This window comes from Sander lucioperca, chromosome 11, assembly GCF_008315115.2.
Source record: "Sander lucioperca isolate FBNREF2018 chromosome 11, SLUC_FBN_1.2, whole genome shotgun sequence".
Classification (NCBI taxonomy): Eukaryota; Metazoa; Chordata; class Actinopteri; order Perciformes; family Percidae; genus Sander; species Sander lucioperca.
The window spans coordinates 8,343,391-8,362,804 of record NC_050183.1 but is presented as its reverse complement, the minus strand read 5'-3'; the positions used below and the strand labels follow the sequence as shown (position 1 = coordinate 8,362,804).

Genomic DNA, 19,414 nt, shown 5'->3' with positions numbered 1-19,414 from the left:
ATCTAGATACTTCCGCCGCCACACCTTATAAGAGTAACAAGACCAGAGGCCGTCTACAGTTCAACTAACAGGTTCATAAGTCCTCTCATTAGAGAGGAATATGTTGGGAATTGGGAATACTGTGCAGTGTGTGACACACAATGAAAAAAGCCTACACTGTACGTAACCAAAACATAGATGAAGAGTTATGTCGTAAAGCAGGATGCGCATTCAAGACTAAACATAAAAAACAAAAAAAAAAAAACATGGTAAGAAAACAGAACAATAGAAAGACAAAGGGAGACCCAGCAACAATGTGGCTTTATTCAACATATTTCCAGTTCAATCCACAACTCAACCTTGCTTCTCCTCACCAAGACAAAACACGGAGAAAAAGAGAGAGACGAGAGACAAGAGAACGGAGAGAGTGAACAGAGTGAAGAGGCATTTTGTGAATTGAGTGGGACAGAGTGATCAAGAGGGAGCAATTGAATGGGTGAGAGTGCGAGAGAGAAAGAAAGAGATGGAAATAGAGACAGAGCTGGAAAGGGAGGAGGAGCAGAGGAGGAGGAGGAGGGGGTACTGGCTGTGCACAATAGGCCTAGACATGAATGCTCCTCGACACTCGTTTCCACACATCCCCTTCAATTTCAACTCTCTAATGGAACTACAGATTCTCCGCACCCACTCATACTGTGCACAAAGAAAGCGTGCACACACACACACACACACACGATAACAGGAGCACACATCAACAGAAGCACATAATTGCTTATGAGCCCGTGCCACTAACACACAGAAATATACGAGTATATGCACTAATAGGGAGAGACACGCGTGCACCCCCCCACACACACACACACACACACACACACACACACTCACTCATGTGTGTGTCCAGCGTGCATCACAGCCATATTGTGCTTCCTACCTCAGAGTTTGTGTGGGTGCATATATGAGAAGGTCTTTAAATAATGGAAGCTGTACTTCTGTGTGTGTGTGTGTGTGTGTCCATTTGTCAAAGCATACTCGGTTCTCCCAATATGGCTGTCAGCGTGCACCGTCAATCATAAGACAGTGTGTGTGTACGTACGTGTGTGTGTGGACAGGCAGCGCCAGATGAGGTCACTGATAAGGGCTGGCCCTTTGGAGGCCCATCGCTCTCTCCCTCCTACAGGCTGAGCATAAATTACTCCCCCAGCTTCAGCCACACAAACTGATGTATAAATATCGGCTTCTCACCCTCCCCTGCCTTTTCTTTTCTTTTTCAAAATGGCCAACTGATTCTGGCTGCACTGTCTTAACTGGATTTAAAGATTTGGGGAGGCTGCTCCAATGGTTTTCTGCTGGAAAGTATTACTATGTAATTGAGGCTTTGTTGCCACATTAATATCTACAAACTAAACTTTGCCAAGACTTGCAAATTTGAAAATTCACTTCCTTACATTTCCATGCCATTACTGTGGAATACAGTGAACTGAAACCGATTTGGCGACGGCAAAAAAAAAGCTAACCCCATTAGGCGCCTGCATTTCTACAAACAAACTCAAGTGACATCATTCAAATGTCTCGTGAAGGGAGATTATCTCTGTAATTCACACCTGCCAATCAGTGAACTGCAGGTGTACAGTGGGGGAATGGGGTTGGGAATGCACAGCTGTGTCTGCATTAACAGAATAACAAAGTGAGTGGAGTTATTGTAGACGTTTAAAGGGGTGGTTCACAATTTTGGACATGCAAATTGCAGCGGCAGGTAAATAAACTTGTGCGATTGTCATGGAAATCGGCTTCCTCGGTAACCTAGGTAATATCAGTCCGCCGCTGCTGTAGCCTATGCTACCAACTACAGGGAACAAAGTATAACTATTGCAATGCGATGCAAGGGTAGTTTTATTTCTAACATTATTCTATCAACACAGACATTTACATCGATAGTCTGGCGTTATAATTTATTTGCCTCGGGTCTACTGTGGAGTGGGTAAGACTGTTTTTAGTGGCAGGCTAGCAGATACTGTTGACTTGCGCTAGCCTAGCACCAGCGAACTCTGCAACTGGAAGGACTGGATGAAAAGTGTAGAAAAACGGTCTCCACTGATAAATAACACACTGGCTAACTTGGAAATGAGGTCCAATGTCCAAAATTCTGAACCACCCCTTTGTTCACTTAACCCGATGTTCAGTGAACGGTAGCTGGAACACCTCCAAGGTTTTGATGGCCACAAAACTCTCCCGGTTGAATCATTAGTACGAACAACTGCAATGATGGATTGCGATAAAGGACTGGAAGTCCTTGACACTTTGTCCAATCACAGTTTACTGCGAGCAAAAGTAAAAACAAACAAATTGTTTCGGTATTAGATTATTTTTAACAAATTTGGGGTGGTGCTTTGTTCCTAATTTTGACAAGATATTCTGAAATTGCTTTCATCTGTGGCTCTTGCTGGTTTTTTTCCACAGCACGACAAAGGGAGTATTGCCTAACGCACAGCTGGTAGACAGGTACGTCGGAGAGTGAAGTTATGCCAAAGAAAGTGGCGATTACCTATTCACTGTCAGCAACAACTTTTGTTAAGTTCTCTTTGGCTTCTCCCTAGCAACAGCGACATGGTCACTGTAGTATTTACAGCCATTTGCCACAGCAAACTGACAAAAACACTGTTTTCTCAGAAACAAAGTTAATTAAATTAAAATATTTCTGAATGGCCATAAGTGTAGTGTGTAGTTAAAAGGATCCAGAGGAGACTTCTGTGTTTGTAAAAAACATTCATATATAAATTGACTATCACCTGTTACTCTGCTTTCTTTGGTACTCTAACTGGTGGAACTCGTTTACAGCTTTATCATTTGCTTACTAGAGACTTTAAGCTTGAATGCATACAAAATGCATACAGAAATTAGTCTCAGGCATATGGTGCAGAGCAATCTGGAAAATGTACATTTTACAATTTTATTATAGTATATGAAAAGTTTCAGTCTACTCTGGCACACAGTGTACAGGGACAACAGACTAACAGCCCTTATCAACTACAGCAACATCAATACATTTAATATGTAGATGCCAGAAGATTGCAATGTTAATTTTTCTGGCTAGCAATTTACTATTCATGGACATACAACAGGTTTACATCTTATGTGATGGAAACAGAATATTTTTTTTATTAAAAAGGATTAAATGAAGACTCACCTGTTTGTGCATCTCAATATTGAGCCCGTAGGACATCTCATAGTACTAGAAAGGAAGAGAGAGGAGGACAAAAAGAAAAAGTTATGACAACACATACAATGAATAACTGTGTGTGTGTGTGTGTGTGTGTGTGTGTGTGTGTGTGTGTGTGTGTCCCAATCTTCTACACTGGAACTCCATGCGAACACTTCATTATGGAACATTTACTGTAAGTGACAAATCATGTGTTGTACAGCTGATTTGATTAACTGATTGGTAGCACACTAAAATTAAGACTAAAATTCTCTTTTTCAGCTGGCATTCTCAAAATATTTTGAAGATTTTCAATCATTAAGCTAAAATCTAGGTAATAAAAGCCAAAGCTGAAAATAAACAAAAGTATTCTTCAACACAACGTAGACCCTGAACCCAACACATCTTTGACATCTTAATTAATACAACAAATTCCCACTCAAAAACATACCTGCATGCACACATACAAAGAGAAGAGCAGAGACACGGCTATCAATAGAAAAAGGAACTGAGAGAGAAAAGGCGAGAGTAGAGAATGAGCCTCTGTGTGTGTGTGTGCTCAGTGTTAATGAGAGGGCCACCCTCTAGGCGTCAACCCTGTTAATCACCCACTCTGTCTGCAGGGGGGGACTGGCTCTGTCACTGGAAAATAAACAACACAGATCTTTCCCACATAAATGTGCACACACACACACACACACACACACACACACACACACACACACACACACACACACACACACACACACACACACACACACACACACACACACACACACACACACACACACACACACACACACCATTGTTGCTTTCTGTTCAACCTCACACTGACACCATCCTGTACGTGAATGTGCGTGTGCACACACACACAATTTTTCTCTGTAGCTGTTTGCGCCCACGTGGAAGCTCCCTAAAGTAATTACAGCGCTGGGGAAATGGAGGTGCTGCCGCTGGCCGGGGGAGTGGGGCAACCTGATATGCTATTAGAGAAGGAGTGGGGGGAGGGGGTGGTTGTTGTGGGGATACAAGGCTGGGCCTGCCACTGATGGAGAAGTATGTGCGTGTATGTGCATGTTGTGTCTGTGTTTGTGCGTGCATGTTCATAGGGAATGTGCGAGTGAAGGAGGAGGGATATTGCATTCATAGCTCAATTCTATCGCAACATTTTAAGCTGAATCTGAAGACGGTTTCGACTGAGGAAAATCCCTTTGTATTTCAGAGGACAATATAAGTAACATTAAAAATCAAAGATTTGATGACCCTAAACTAAAGCAAGTGTTGGTTACAACTAGAGTGAAAGCTGGTTTATACTGCTGCGTCACACAACTATCACATTCCTAAATACGGATTAAAAAAAACAGCCTAATCGTAAAATATGTTGCAGAATTGTTTCATTTATTTGTGTTGCCTCCTCTGCCTCACTGAGTGACAACCTAACAGTTGACAGATTTGTTATCGTGGTAACCATGCTGCAGGCAGTTCGTTTTTAAAAAGGCAGCAAACAGCCTCATCTTTATCCACGATTTTTGACATCTGTGGTTTTGAATCCATACTACACATTAGTTCTCAGATGGTTTGGTACCGCAATTATTTGTTTAGCAACGCTCACCTGTTGCCTCCATTGTATAATAATGAAGAAAACAATTGGCAAGTTTACTGAAGCAAAAAGGCAAACCATAGAGTACAGTGACAGCAGGGTGGACTGCTGCGCTTATATACAGTGGATATTGAATTTGGTCAGATCATAGTAGATTGAATATTGAACTTTGTTGAAAAAGCTAGGGCTTATAATGCATGCATGAAGAGGTGGTGCGACAACATTTAATGGGTTAAATCCTACACAGAACAGAAAAGACTGATAGAGCTGGACTTCCCATCAACCTTCTTCGCATGTATATACGGCTTTGTCTGGTTTCTCTCAGTGTTTTGTGTTTTGGCACATGAACATTTTAGGTCACAGAGTGAACTGAAAGCAAAGCAGTGTTCTTAAAAAGCTAAAAGAACATACTATGTCACAGAAAAAAATGCTTTTTCTGGGCAAAAACAAATCAGCGGAAAGCTGCAGTTTACACTTTACGGTACACTCAAAACTGATCAATACGAAATACCAAACCATGATGAAAACCCTTCGTTTTCCTTTCCTTACTGATAATATCAGCCGCCTACAGGCTGATATTATCAGTAGCATACATCCTGCCAGACATTTACCGGACCATCAAAGAAATCATGTAAACTTGGGGAAGCTGGGTTTCTGCAAACCATGTAAACACTCAATTCAACTATTACCTTAATCTGGATAATTTACAGCAATTAAACATACTAAATGCAAAAGAAAATACACTAAATTGTGAACATTAGGTTACATTTAGAAACAGAAAAATTGGTGTAATTATTTTTTCATTACTTCTGTTTAAAGGATTGTGCTTTCCTGTCTGTCCGAATGTGTCCATTTATGTGTGTGTACGGTGGCTAACAGGCCAACTATGAGTGTGTGTGTGTGTGTGTGTGTGTGTGTGTGTGTGTGAGAGAGACTGCATGCACTCACACCTGCCTCAAACACACACAGAGTGGAAGTGTGTATGTGAGTGTGTGCATATGTGTGTGCCTGCTGGCTGGCTGATGGTGGAGAGAGCAGTGCGGCGGCACAGATTAGATGAGATTAAAGCCAGTCAGAGGATCAATTAGAGGCAAAACATCAGACGGCAACACAACCATAGCCAGCAACAATGAGATTAGCCCTGAGGTGGAGCAGAGAGCGGGCGAGCACATCTATGTGTGCGTGTTTGTGTGTGAATGTGTATGTGTGGAGAGAGATGGGGGAGCGAGAGTAAATGAAGGGGGTTGGGCAGAGAGAAAGCACACATACAGTTCTTCCAGAAACAAAAAGGGAGTGAATAACCAAGGACAATTCCAATTTATTGCAATTATGGTCTTACTTTTGTAGCTTTGGCTAACGTTGGTTATGATATCATTGTCCTAACCAAGTTAACTGTTGAGAATTCAGTGTCAATTCACAATAAAATTGTGGTTCTCATCTTCAGCAGTTCTAAATGAATTCACACATTTATTACTTTATATTTTAAAAAGACAAAATGTCACTGTTGGAAAAATACTTCAGTTTTATGAGACAACACTATGGTTCGGGTTAGGTTCGGTTAAGTTTAAGCACAAAAACGACTTGGTTAAGGGTAGGGAAATGACCAGCACAGACTCCTGTGGCAAAGTCCCACATTTTGTTCGCCCACCCATCCACCCCAACCTCTTCCCTCTGTGGACTTTATGGCTCTATATTAACGTCACCTGGCTTCCTTCTTTGTTCCTGATGGATAACAGTCATCATTACTATGGTTGCTAAAGGTCCTTGTCACTTGAACATAAACAAATCTAAGTTTAGGGCATTTGTGCAAAAACAACAGATGCTGTCGTTTTTTTTGTCTTGGGCGGACAGTCTCGGCATAACTATCACGAGAGCAAAGTGCGACTTACAGACACTAGAGTTATCTAGAGTTCATCTTTAATTGATTCTACAAAAGAAGCGAGACATTACGGGCGGCTGAGGTGGTTGTCAGTGAATTATACTTTGACTTCATTATTCACATAAAGGCAGAAGACTGTAACATACTTCCAAATTATTATGAACTGTTTTAAATAAAAAAGCTGCACACTCCCACACACTGTTCTCTGCTGTGTCTGTTCAGTCAGACAGAGACAAGGACAGTTAGTTGGGATGCCAGTTATTCTTTCATATTGCAATTCAGTGAAAACCCGATTGAATGGTTTGACACAGTGAACGGAAGCAAGAGTGATCGTTTTTCTATTAATTGAATCAATAATCAGTTTCCAGAATTGAGAATCGTGACACCAAGAATCATAATTCAATTGTGAGCCCTATTGGTTAACCCTTTTGATTTGTTTAAAACATGTACGATTGTCTGACAGCTTGTGTTTCCCGCTCAGTCTGACTTGTGTTTAGCAGCTTCGCCTCATTCCAAGATCTCAGCAGTTTCCTCATTGTGTGCAATTCTTGGGAGTACATTGAACAGACCTTTTGTGCATTTTTTTTTGACGACCTAGTTAAGGCGGTAGGGTTCCCCAGCTTAGGGGGCCGCCCGAATTGCAAAGTGCTGCGGGAAACCTCGACATCCAAGTTGTAATAAACCAGAATGACCTTCAAGAGAGATATTTTAAAATGAGCACCAAGAAAAGAAACATAAGAGAGCAATTGCACTGCAAAGGGAAGGTGGTGGAGGAAGGGGGAGGGTAGAAGGAAAGATTATTAAAGTGCCCATATTATGAAAAAATCACTTTTTCTGGGATTTGGGGTGTTATGTTGTGTCTCTGGTGCTTCCACACACATACAAACTTTGAAAAAAATCCACCCATGCTGTTTAGAGTGAGATACGGTTTCTGAATGTGTCCTGCCTTCTGTCTCTGGGTGAGCTGTTCAAAATCGGCTTGTGACGTCACAAGCCGAAACGAGCAGGCTAACCGCAACCATTAGCTCGTAGCGTTAGCATGCTAACGTTATGGCTAACGCTAGCATGCTAACGCTAGCATGCTACCTCGTTCTCAATAGCAAAGCACTGCTACAACACACACAAGTTCACCATAATCTACAAAAGAACTACTTCCATGTGCATCCTCATTTAGAAGCTAATCCTGCCTTGTAACTGACCTAAGTTGTAGAAACAGCCTTTCTTTTACTGTCTATGGAGCTAGCTAGCTGACATGATCTACATCTGAGCTACTGGGCATGTGCAGTGCAATCAAAGATAGTACAGAAGAAGAAGAAGAAAAGAGCTAAAACAGAGACCAGCTGAAAAGAGGATCTGCAGCAGTGAGAGAGAGCACTGCAGTACAACACAAATATGGTGTTTTTTGAAAATTAAACCATGTAAACCTATTCTGGTACAACCTTAAAATACAATTATGAACCTGAAAATGAGCATAATATGGCTGCTTTAACAGAGAGGGTGAAAACATAAGAACAACAGTAAATCATTTATTTGCATTTAAACATCAACATCTCTATGCAACTTGCATTGGTCAAACACACTGTTGCAAAATAACACAAACCATCATCTCTGGCACACAACACACACAAACAGACACGGCTTCACTCACCATGATATAATGGCGCTGCATCTCTGACTTCTCGCTGGCCAACTTGTCACACTCAAGCTTCAAACTGGGGAGAGAGGGAGAGGAGAGTCAGACCTTGTTAGTCAGCTCGACAGTCTTCCCTCTAAAGTGCTGACACCAGGTGACTACTACCCCCCCTTTCATCATCATCACCACCAACGGCACTGTCATCACTTTCATCATCACTTCAACCCTCATCACTGCCTTCCACCTTCATCATCATCAGCACCACCACCACCATTGTCATCATCTCGGCTACCATTATCATTTTTATCAGCATCACCGCCTTCATCATCACCATTACCGCCGTCATCCTCCTCACCTTTACTAGTCACAGTGGCAGCGTTTTCACCGAGCTTGACAAGGTGCCAAGTGACAGGAGGAGGTCAAACTGAACTCCAGAGATAGTGTCTAGCCAAAATGTCTGCTTTCTAAATCAGAGAAGACGCAGTGGAGTAAAAAGTCTAAATATAGTGTTGGGAGCGTTTCCTTCGACCCAGTCCCTGCGACAGCCATTAGCTGTAATCATGTCAGCGCTGATGTCACGCGAGGCGACAGGACAAAGGAGGACGCGTCAACAAGTCACCCTGATCGTCAAATGAAAAAGACAGGGGGGGGGGGTTGTGGGGGAATTCCCCTCGATGCCTTTTGACTGAAGCAGCCAGTTAAGACGTGCCAGTCTCAGAAGGCATCATCTGATTGAGGACAGGATAAGACTCAATAAAGATCAAATAAAACTCGATCAAATAAAGATATGCGCAGGCACACGGTGGATAGTTTCAGATTTAGGATAAATCTGAAACCGGTTTGATGGTGTGTGTATATTTATGCTGGGATGTTCTTCTTAGCTGTCTGCAGGAATGACAGCTCGATTACAGCGAGCGCTGGCTGAATTTTCATCGCTGTTAGTCTTAACTGGCAGACTGAACAGTGTTACACGGGGCCAATAATGTGAGCTCATGCATACACACAGTATTGTGCTCCTTCTATAATTATCGCAGCAGCTGCAGTGTTAGCTTGTTAACTTCAGTTTTGGTTGGGTGTTCATCCTTGTTTATTGATGGTCATTATAACTCTGAAACATATTATTAAGTATCTTATTTGATATTTAAAAGGAGTTGAGCTCATGGTTGTGCTTATGTTTTATAGGCCTGTGTATTGGCAAGAATCTGGCGATACGATACGTATCACGAAACACGGGTCACGATTCAATATATTGCAATATATTTCGATACTGTGCGTAAGGCGATATATTGGGATTTTTTTTAAAGTATAATTTTGGAAAAATTAATATTTAAAAAAAGACATGATGTTTATATAAGTCAAAGAAGTTTACTTTAGGTAAACAATTCAGTACACAGAAAATCAAATTGCCAGTTTGGGATTGTGGTTCACAGGTTCTTAGTGAGCTAATGTTTATATGCTAAAGTAGGCCAAAGTTCAGCCATAGCTACATTGTTAGCTTCTAGCAAAAAGTCAGGCACTGATAGGCACTGTTAGGCACTGTTAGGCACTGTTAGGCACTGCTAGGCAAGGACACTAGTGGTGCGTCTCAGCATAGCCATCTAGCGGTAGGGGGTTTAAACACAACATAAACGTGAACCACTGTCTTACATGAATATTTTTGAACGTTTCAAATAATAATAAAAAAAAAAAAAATCGATATTTCCTTTTTGAAAATTGATACAGTATTGCAAAATAAAATATTGTGATACTCAAGTGTATCGATTTTTTCTTACACACCTAATGTTTTATACATCTATCAGTATTTCTTTTGTCTAATTTGTTCTTCAGTGCATACTGAAGTAATTAATCCATCTATTTTCTACCCTCACAGCCTATTTAGCATGTATTGGGGACATGTTGTGGGCTAATGCAACACATACACATTGACGGGACAATTTCTCAGAGGACCCAGGAATCCCTCCAAACTCCATTTCGAAAACACAAGGGATTTAAACTTGCTGCATGTTGACAGTCCCACCATGCGACCCAGTTTAGAAACTATTGTTTGAAATATTTATTCAGAAAAAGAGCACACAGAAATCATGTAACGACAATCACAAAATGAGCACCATCCACCAGCCAAATGTTGGTAAAATATGCAAGTGGCTGGTAGATTTGCTTCACTCGCCAGCCAACAAAACAATGGTAATCTATTGCATGGCTGGTAAAATTTGAACATTCACTAGCCTTTGGCTGGTGGACAAAAAAGTTAATTTTGCACCCTGCTCATAGTGCTCCCAAAACTTTACTTATTACACTCAATAAATAGAACCTCTTTCTAAGTCCTAAAGTTAATAGCCTAATACCATCATCCTGATGCGTTTGGAATTTGGCAAAAATGCGACTGTCAGTTACTCATTCACTGTGATCAATTACCTTCACAGAAGTCTCAGGAGTTGTTTTTATGCCTTCTGCAATTGAATGACGACAATAATTTGCTATATGCCCTATTTGAAATGATCCAATAACCCAACTGCGGCACATTAAAGTAAAAAAGCTTTTAACAATCTCAAATCATGCTGTAATTATTCTGCCTTACAGTATTACACCAGATACACTTAAGTAGCGATGTAATTGTTTTTAAGATATTACTGCTGTAATGTTTTTACACTGCATTTGCCAGAGATGCCAACAGTATTGTGACACCTTCATATATTATATATACTCTGGTATTAATGAGGCTATCACAGTTGATGCTAACTGCCCATTTATCTCTGTTGATTTCCATCAAACTGTTCTTGTTGCTGCTAAAAAACCAGGACATAACTTTGTAGGCATGAGAATGTTTCCTAAGAAACATCTAATGCATACTTGCAAAAGGATCTAGAGAAACAGAAACACTAAACCAGTGAAAGGGTTTTACTGGAAAGCAACAACACTAATTGTTGACCCAATCACCATGGCTAGCATATGAAGGCTAACTCATTTTTAAATATATAAGCTGCATTTACATGTAGATATGGATCAGCTTTCAATAACGTGAGGAAGGAATAGAGAACCGATCAAGCCAGAACTAGCAGATGAAGATGTGCAGGTCACAGGCGCATGAACGAGGCCCTATACATAATCAAAGTGAGAATGCGTTCTACTGTATGGGAACACAGTCAGTCCAATTTACAAGATGATCACGGTTGCTTACACCATGGCACGCCACAGGTATCCAACCTGATCAACAGTCATGGGGGGATGGGGGTGTGCTTCTTTGTTGGCGACGAAGGCCATTATTCTGCCACCTTTTGTTGTGTGTGTATGAGCAGCCTCCACTTATCCAAAATGCTGCCCTTCCCTCCTACATAAAACCCTTGCTGCTATCCCTGTGTACATGCGTAGGCTGTGTGGCGGGTTGTCATGACGACAGGCCTCCCCGCTGCCAGCCTACCTGGGATTGGCTTTGTGCCTCCTCTGATTGGTGCTCAGCAGCCCCCGGGCCTGCACCGCTGCTCTCATATGACAATTTGATGGAGTTTTATTGCCGATTCTTCCGTCTCTAAATCGCTCCTGCTGTCATCTTTATTTTGATTTATGTATTCCCTGATCTATTTATGCATGTGAACGAGGGGAGGGGAGGAGAGGTGGGAGAAGAGGAGGGGGGTGGGAAGAGGAAGACAGCTACAATGCTTGCTACTATACCCGGGGGAACGCCTGCGGTACATTTGCCTTTTAAAGGCTTCAGCAACAGACAAGCACGGCGCAGCAGCAAAGCGCTACAAAGCCTCGTCTGTGGCTCACCGAGCCCCCCACCGCATCCCAGCCCCCCTCCTGAGTCAATAGGCACTGTATGCATGTTCTGTATGCTCAGACAAAAAAGGTATTCTTTCAACTGTGCCCTGGCTCTCTAAAGAGGGTTAAACGGTGATGCTCACCGTTGTGGGAATTTAAAAAACCAAAAGGTGAAGAAAAAGACACGCTGGGTGTTATTGCTGCCTCAGAATCCTCCACAAACAAGAGCGATCAGACCCGAGCAGGGATTTTGCACACAATTTTCCAGGCTTTCATCTGCCTTTGTCTGTCTCTGTAACCAGCATAGGCAAGCCTCTGGAAGGTTCTGGGAGAACAGGTACAGAGGAACAAACCAACCTCCTCAGGAAGGAAGGCGGGCTTCAAACACTCCACTTTCACAAAGAGAGGATCTCTCACCGAGATGCAGACCCTGTGGCGTCCCCCCTCTTTATAACTTCTATCAAACAGATCAGCTGAGGTTGCACTAGGCACTTTTGAAGTGCCTCAGACTTCTGGCACTGTAGCGGTATTTAAGCAGTAAAGGGAGATCAATGGCCAAGGGTAAACGAGATTGATTTGGGTATGAGTCAATAAAGGATGTTGCCTCAGTGTGCAGTGTGGTGGTAGAGTTGTAGTTGGAATAGCGAAACAAAGGCAGTCTTCATTTTATCATCATCATCATCAACTGTTATTTCCTAATGATTTCAAAATCATTTCTTTAAAGTTTTTTGGGGAAAACAAACACAATTTGGGATACAGATTGGGTAAATAGAGACTGAGAGAGTTCTCAGACTGTTATTTTAGTTGAATTAAAAAGCAACTATTGATGTCCAGAGAAATTTTCTTGAAATAACTGCTTGATTTAAACCAAAGTAGATATTCACTTATTCCTCATACTCATACGAATTTTGTGCCTGCCTGTAGACTAAATGTCTGATCTGCTGTGCACTGACTATAAGTTACAGAAGCTTAGCATCTAATAGGAATTTATTAATTGGAAGTGTACCAACTGAACACTGTCTCTTTTTTATCTATAATTAGTGTCAAATTATAGATTTCTCTCCAGGGAACTTCCAAGGAAAGACCTGGAAAGTAAAAAGTGGGATAGTTTCCAAGCCTATGTGACAACATTATGTGACATTATGTGTTGTAAAAAGGCCATACATTCATATTAAAACCCATTTATGGTCAAGTTATGGCAGCAATATTGTAGCTCAAATCTGCAGTTTAACATTGTGGCTGCTGTTGTGTTCAATAAAGAAAAACACTAAGTGAAACATGTATAGCCTGGAGATATGCTTTTGTTTTTCCAAAGAGCTGCACTCATCAGGATGTGGTATGTAACTGCTTCTCCTTTGTATTTGTGTGCGTGTGTTGCGTGTCTGTGTGCATGCAAGTGTTTCTGTTTGCACCTGTGGTATTGTGCTTGGAGGAACTGGAACTCATCCTTGATCCTGTCACACGAGTCCGAGGTTGTGAATTTCAGCTGCTGCGATGAAGCCTGCCAAAGAGAAAAACACAAGAAAAAGTTTTTTTTTTTTTTTTTCTTTAAAAGAGTGAAGAGAGAAATAATTAAAAACATGAACATGAAATCAAGCGGTTTTCTATTTGACGCAGTCCAACGGGTACGACATTACTAAGAAATTGGTTGCCAAGTATGTTTCCACACACAAGGGGGCCAAAAGCATAAAACCCGAAAATCTGGCAGGAACATTCATACCCATTGTTTCTACCACATTTTTAAACCCCTGTGTATGCACTGTTCTGTTACATATCTCAATCTCTGTGAAATATGCACCTGCACACGAGCCTAACCCACACACAGACACAATTAGTAGGAGTGTGCAAAAAAATGTAAATATTCAAATCGCAATTCAAGCTCTACAAAATCGATTCATAGAATTCCAAAAATTGATTCATATTTATTTTATTTAAAAAAAAAAAAAAAAAAAAAAATTAAATTGTATTTCTACTGCTATCACATGGGCAAAAGTAACTACATTTACATACTGTATTTTGAATCATGACATTTTCTGAATCGTGCACCCCTAACAATTAGCCATAAATGCATGTCGACTCACCCCTATTTAAATTTCTATAGACAAAATCCAGACTCTTTCTGTCCTTGGTCTGGCTCCGGCAGTGTCTTTACAGTACAGTGCAGACCACTGATCACCAGATCACTTTCCGCTGCCTCGAGATAGCAATACACCAAAAATGCACCTGAACACACCTCCCTTAAAGGAACACGCTGACTTATTGGGACTTTAGCTTATAAGTGAATAAGTGACAAAATAACGGCAACATGTTCCTATTTACATGTTGTGATTTGTATAGTCACAGTGTGTACAAATAATAAGGTCACATGAGACACAGCCATATTCTAAGTATACTAAGTGGGAGCTATATTCTCAGAAAGTGGAAGCACTGCTACTTGGGCGGAGTGATTAGCGCAACACCGAAAAGCACAGTTACTTCCATCAACAAAACCAATGTGAATAGCTAGTTAGTAGCGAACGTGACTGGTGATCATGGCATTATTTGTACACCCTGTGACTATACAAATCACAACATGTAAATAGAAACATGTTGCCGTTATTTTGTCACTTATTCGGAGCAGTCGGCTAGTTGGAACCGGTTACCTGCATGATCTGTGCTAGGCTAAGCTAATGCTGGGGGCGTCAGACAGCGTTACAGCACGCACGGAGATGAGAAGGGTATGTATCGACTTGTCTAACTCTGGGGGTTACGGTGAATAAGCTAAAGTCCCAATAAGTCGGCGTGTTCCTTTAAGACCAGAACGCCCATGGGCGCACAGATTGGCGCAGGTGCATTTGCTATTTAAACGATGTGGCCGCTGGACGGGAAATTGACAACTGCGTCGGTCTTAAACTCGCAAAAACACTTGCGTCAGGCTTTGCGCTGCTCTGCACTGGGTGCAAGATAGGGCCCTAAGAGTTATTACCCACGGCCATTTCAAACAAAAGCATATATTGAGAGCCATAACCGCCTATTGATTGATGACACATGAGTGAGTCAAAGTTATAATCCAATGTGTGTTATTATTCCAACGTTCAAATTTGGGATACAATATATAAACCTACTTGTTCATGCTAAAGTAAATCTTGCTAGTATAAATAATGATGGCAACACACACTTATAAATATTATTATAGGGAACTTGGGTGACACTGTGGCCAGTCCTTTGAGGTGTTGAAAAGATTAGGCTTTAAATATATAGTCTCTTAAATTCCCACATTGCGTCATCACACTCAATTGTTCACCCATAGATGCGCTTGTACTGTTGTAAAGCATTAGTGGAGTAGGAGTAGGTGATGGGTAAAATCTTCTACCACTATACATATACATTTCAATGGTGATAGCGATATATAGTATACTATACTGAAAGTCAATTGAAACATTTTACAGTTAAAAAACTGAATGAGAATGTGTGAATGTGTTTGTGGCTAATACAGTGAATCAAATACCTGACAAGTTGACAAGTTAAGGTACCGTACCACATAATGCAAGTTACTAATAGTAATTAGACAAGCAGATGTATCATAACATCACAACAAGGATGACTACAACAAAAGCAGCACCTGAGCCCTGTACTACGAATCAAGATCAACATGCCCTGGATTTCTTTCAGTTATCCGGCTTCACTAACCCTAACAACCGCAGTCCTGCATAAGCTGTATCATGACGGTGGTTATCAACTAGTTCAATCAACCCAGGGTTTCCCAATCCAGCGGCGCGCGTGTTCACATAAAAGAGGAGGTGTTTGCACAGCACGACCAATCGCAAACATCTACCAGAGCCGCATATTTTACATAAGAAGAGGAAATTATAATTCTACATGAATATGAATAACACAGACACGGTTTTTGCAGGCAAAACGCAATACAGTCGCTGCTTCCTAAAACAGGAGGAAAGCTGGCAAAAAAATTGCCGACGCTGTAAATGCGTAAATCACAACGCTTATCAATATCACTTCCCCATCAGTCAGGCACTAGATCTGACCATAAATTACACTTGTGCACTTTCCATAAACTGCCGTTGTTTTAGCCTATTATTTCAGTTGCAACCCTGGCAGTGGGAAGCCATCGTGAGAGCAAATAAAATATATAAAAACATAATTCAAACTGATGTGCGCATTGGCAACACACGGCTCAAGAAGCCGAGCCGATATGTAATTCCCTCCCATTACAATCTATGTATTTCATATATATACACACACCAGGGAATGCTAACGGGGTTGTCGGTCTCTAAATGTTTTAACTTTTATTCTTCTTATTCTCTCCCTCTATCCCTCTCTCTCTCTCTCTCTCTCTCTCTCTCTCTCTCTCTGCGCACCGAGCTCCGCCTGATCTTCTAAGAACGGTGACGCCGTTATCAATCGAGTATTGATTGGTCAGTAGGCGGTGCTTTTAAACCGGTTGATCTCTAATCTCCAACATAACCTGCTCCCGACCAGGTTAGGTGTTCAGCATAAGTTACCACGGTGATTGAACCCGGTAACAAGTGATCCACCTTTGTGATACAGAAAACCCTGTGTTGAACCTGAAGTTAGCTCGTCAACGCCAAATCTTGCTTCGTAGTACAGGCCTCAGGTGTGTTGCCGAAATGGGGACATCTCACACAACCAAGCCAAACTGAGCAGAATAAAAATTAAATTGCAAGACTGAAGAAAAAAAATAAAAAATAAAAATACAAAATGTGTTGATATAGAGATTAAACAATTAGTCGGGTCATCCATTAGCCAATGGAAAAAAGGAAGAAGGCTAGAATTTTTATATTGTTTTCCAATTTCCAAGCAAAAATGGTAAACATTTGCTGGTTCCAGCCTCTTGCAATTTGCTGTTGTTATTGGTTTAATATTGTAGTAAACTGACTGTCTTTGTGTTTTGGACTGTTACCTGGACAAAACAACACATCTGAAGACGTTACCTTGGTCTCTGGAAAACTATGGTGAGCACTTTTCACAATTTCCTTATATTGTATTGACTGTTGATTAATCAAGAAAACAGATTGGACATTCATTAATAATGAAATTAATCATTACCAGATTATTTTGGTAATGATTGCCATGATGACCAATGTGGTCCTGGTGACCTAGTACTAACCTAGATGGTTAGCGGTTCATTTCATAATTTGGCCTGCCATACTATGAATGTTCACTGAAAAGCATATTGGATAAAACTGTGCACCAAATGACATCCATGTCATGTCAAAACGTTTGTTTGGGCCTCACACAGGAAGCTACATCATCGTGCTTTCACCTAGCCTGGATGTTGCTATTAGCCCTTATTGTATTCTATCCACACTAGATTCCCCAGGCAGCGGTGGATGGCCTGGTTGTGTGTTAGAGCACAGCAAGCATCAAACCCAAATAGGGACAGAATCTCATTATTTCTCAGCAGGCTGTATAATGGGTCAGGTGGGGAAAAAAAAAAAAAAATCGACATTTTCCCACTACGATTGAGGCGGCATAAAAAACCATCAGAAATCTGATTGCAGCACTTACGGGAAGCTAGCCCACCGCTGTTAGGAATGACCTGATCCTTTGTACCCTGCTCCCAACGGCATGTCGCTCAGCTTCATTTTTAACTACAAATGGGCTGCTTCACATTCACAGAACCATGGCCAGAGAATATGCTAAGCAACAGGATTGCTTCAGGTTGTAGGAATGAACCTGTTTGCTTCAAAGGCTGAATTATTCTTTGCTTTGTGGCTCAGTAGGCAGTGGGGGATGCATTCTTACTAAAGCCTCCCGGCATAAACATATATACTCATGGTATTATATTGGTTGGGACATTAAATTAAATATTTAAGATTATGTTAAAAGAAGCATTTAGGTTGGAAGAGACAGACAAGACAAAAAAAAAAAAAACAGTCCGGCAAAACAGGGACGAGCACAGTGACCTCAGCCATTATACTTTCAAATGTCATGAGAAGTGCTGACATTATCATGCTGCTGCCACACACAGAAACTCCCAATCCACACATCTTCAGCTTCAACTGTAAAGCAGAATAACCTTTTCCATTATCTCTCCGGCCAGTATGGCATGGACCAAACTCAGCAAACAACAGCTTGGCTATATGGGTCTGAGCCACATAGAGCCTGTGTCAACACAAGGCACTTAGCTACAGGCAGCCATGTAACTCACACTGCAATGGTTAACACTCTGTGTGTGTGTGTGTGTGTGTGTGTGCGTGTCTGCCTACAGGTTACCCCCTGTGCCTGAGGCTAGAGTTGTTGCCCTAGATCCAATTTCCTCCCTGTGTAGCGCAGTATGCAAGCATTTAAAATACCAAAGTTTCTCTTAGTCAACAGCCCCAGGTAGGGCATCCTGTTCCACAGGGAACACAGGGGGAGACAGAGAAGACGGACAGAAAAAAGCAAGAAAAGGAGAGCAAGATTTTTTTTAATTTTTGATCAAATTTCAGTCGGAAGAATTTGTAAACTTACTGCCGTGATGGCTTTGTTTTCTGGGGATCTTATCAGTGATGTCATGACAGTGTGAACTCCTCAACAACAACTCTTTGTCATAGTTTGTTATGGTCTTTATAGGCATCATCATTATACTATATTTATAGACCTTTATATCCTGGGGAGGTGTTCTAGAAACCACAACATTAAGCAGGGCCCAACGATAACTTTTACAACTGGCTACCGGGCCATCAGCTTTTGTTTTTAATTATGTACAGTGGAGTGATGACAGACCTGTGTGTATATGGTCAAACATGTTATATAATGAAATGGTAACAGGGCATGTTTTAATGTGGGTGTAATGGTTACAACCAGACTACAGAAAGTAGTTGGCAATCTGGTTGCTTGGGGCAACAAGATAACAGTCACACTTCACCTTGTACTTGAAATGTTTCTGACATTTCTAACATAGTTCAGAACTCTACAGCGAAAAGGATGTACTTACTAACCCCAGCTAAAATGTGGCCATATTAGGCTGATGGCTGGCAATAGAGTTGTTGAAGCTGTTGAATAACTGGCAGTCTCTATCAAGGACAATTAATTTAGGGGATTGCCCCGGAGATGCTGGAAGATCCGCAGGATGTCCCTCATTTTGGGCCAGATGTTTTTCACCTTCCGTTTTCTTTGTGTTGGCAACTCCGGTGGATTTATGAGGACTATGGTTAACTGCTCCTCAGATCTCTGCAGGGTAAATCCAGACAGCTAGCTAGACTATCTGTCCAATCTGAGTTTTCTGTTGTACGACTAAAACAACTTTTGAACGTACACATGTTCCACCAAAACAAGTTCCTTCGCCAGGCTATTTTGCAGAGGCACGTTACTGCGTAATAATAAATAACTGGTAACTAAACTTTACGATAGGGTGCCGAACACTGG

The 19,414-nt window shown here is 41.4% G+C and overlaps 1 protein-coding gene across 4 annotated transcripts in view; it reads right to left on the bottom strand.

Annotated features, from left to right (window-relative positions):
• Positions 1-19,414, bottom strand: part of tle5 (TLE family member 5, transcriptional modulator) — a 43,369-nt gene that overhangs the window by 8,502 nt on the left and 15,453 nt on the right. For all 4 annotated transcript variants that reach the window (XR_004898880.1, XM_031307446.2, XM_031307445.2 and 1 more), the window contains exons 2-4: positions 13,459-13,547; positions 8,303-8,366; positions 3,164-3,208 (exon numbers count right to left, since the gene is read on the bottom strand). Coding sequence is in view for 3 of the 4 variants with exons in the window: in XM_031307446.2 (XP_031163306.1) it covers positions 3,164-3,208; positions 8,303-8,366; positions 13,459-13,547 (198 nt within the window). In the remaining variant the exon portion in view is untranslated. The remainder of the gene's footprint in view (positions 1-3,163; positions 3,209-8,302; positions 8,367-13,458; positions 13,548-19,414) is intronic.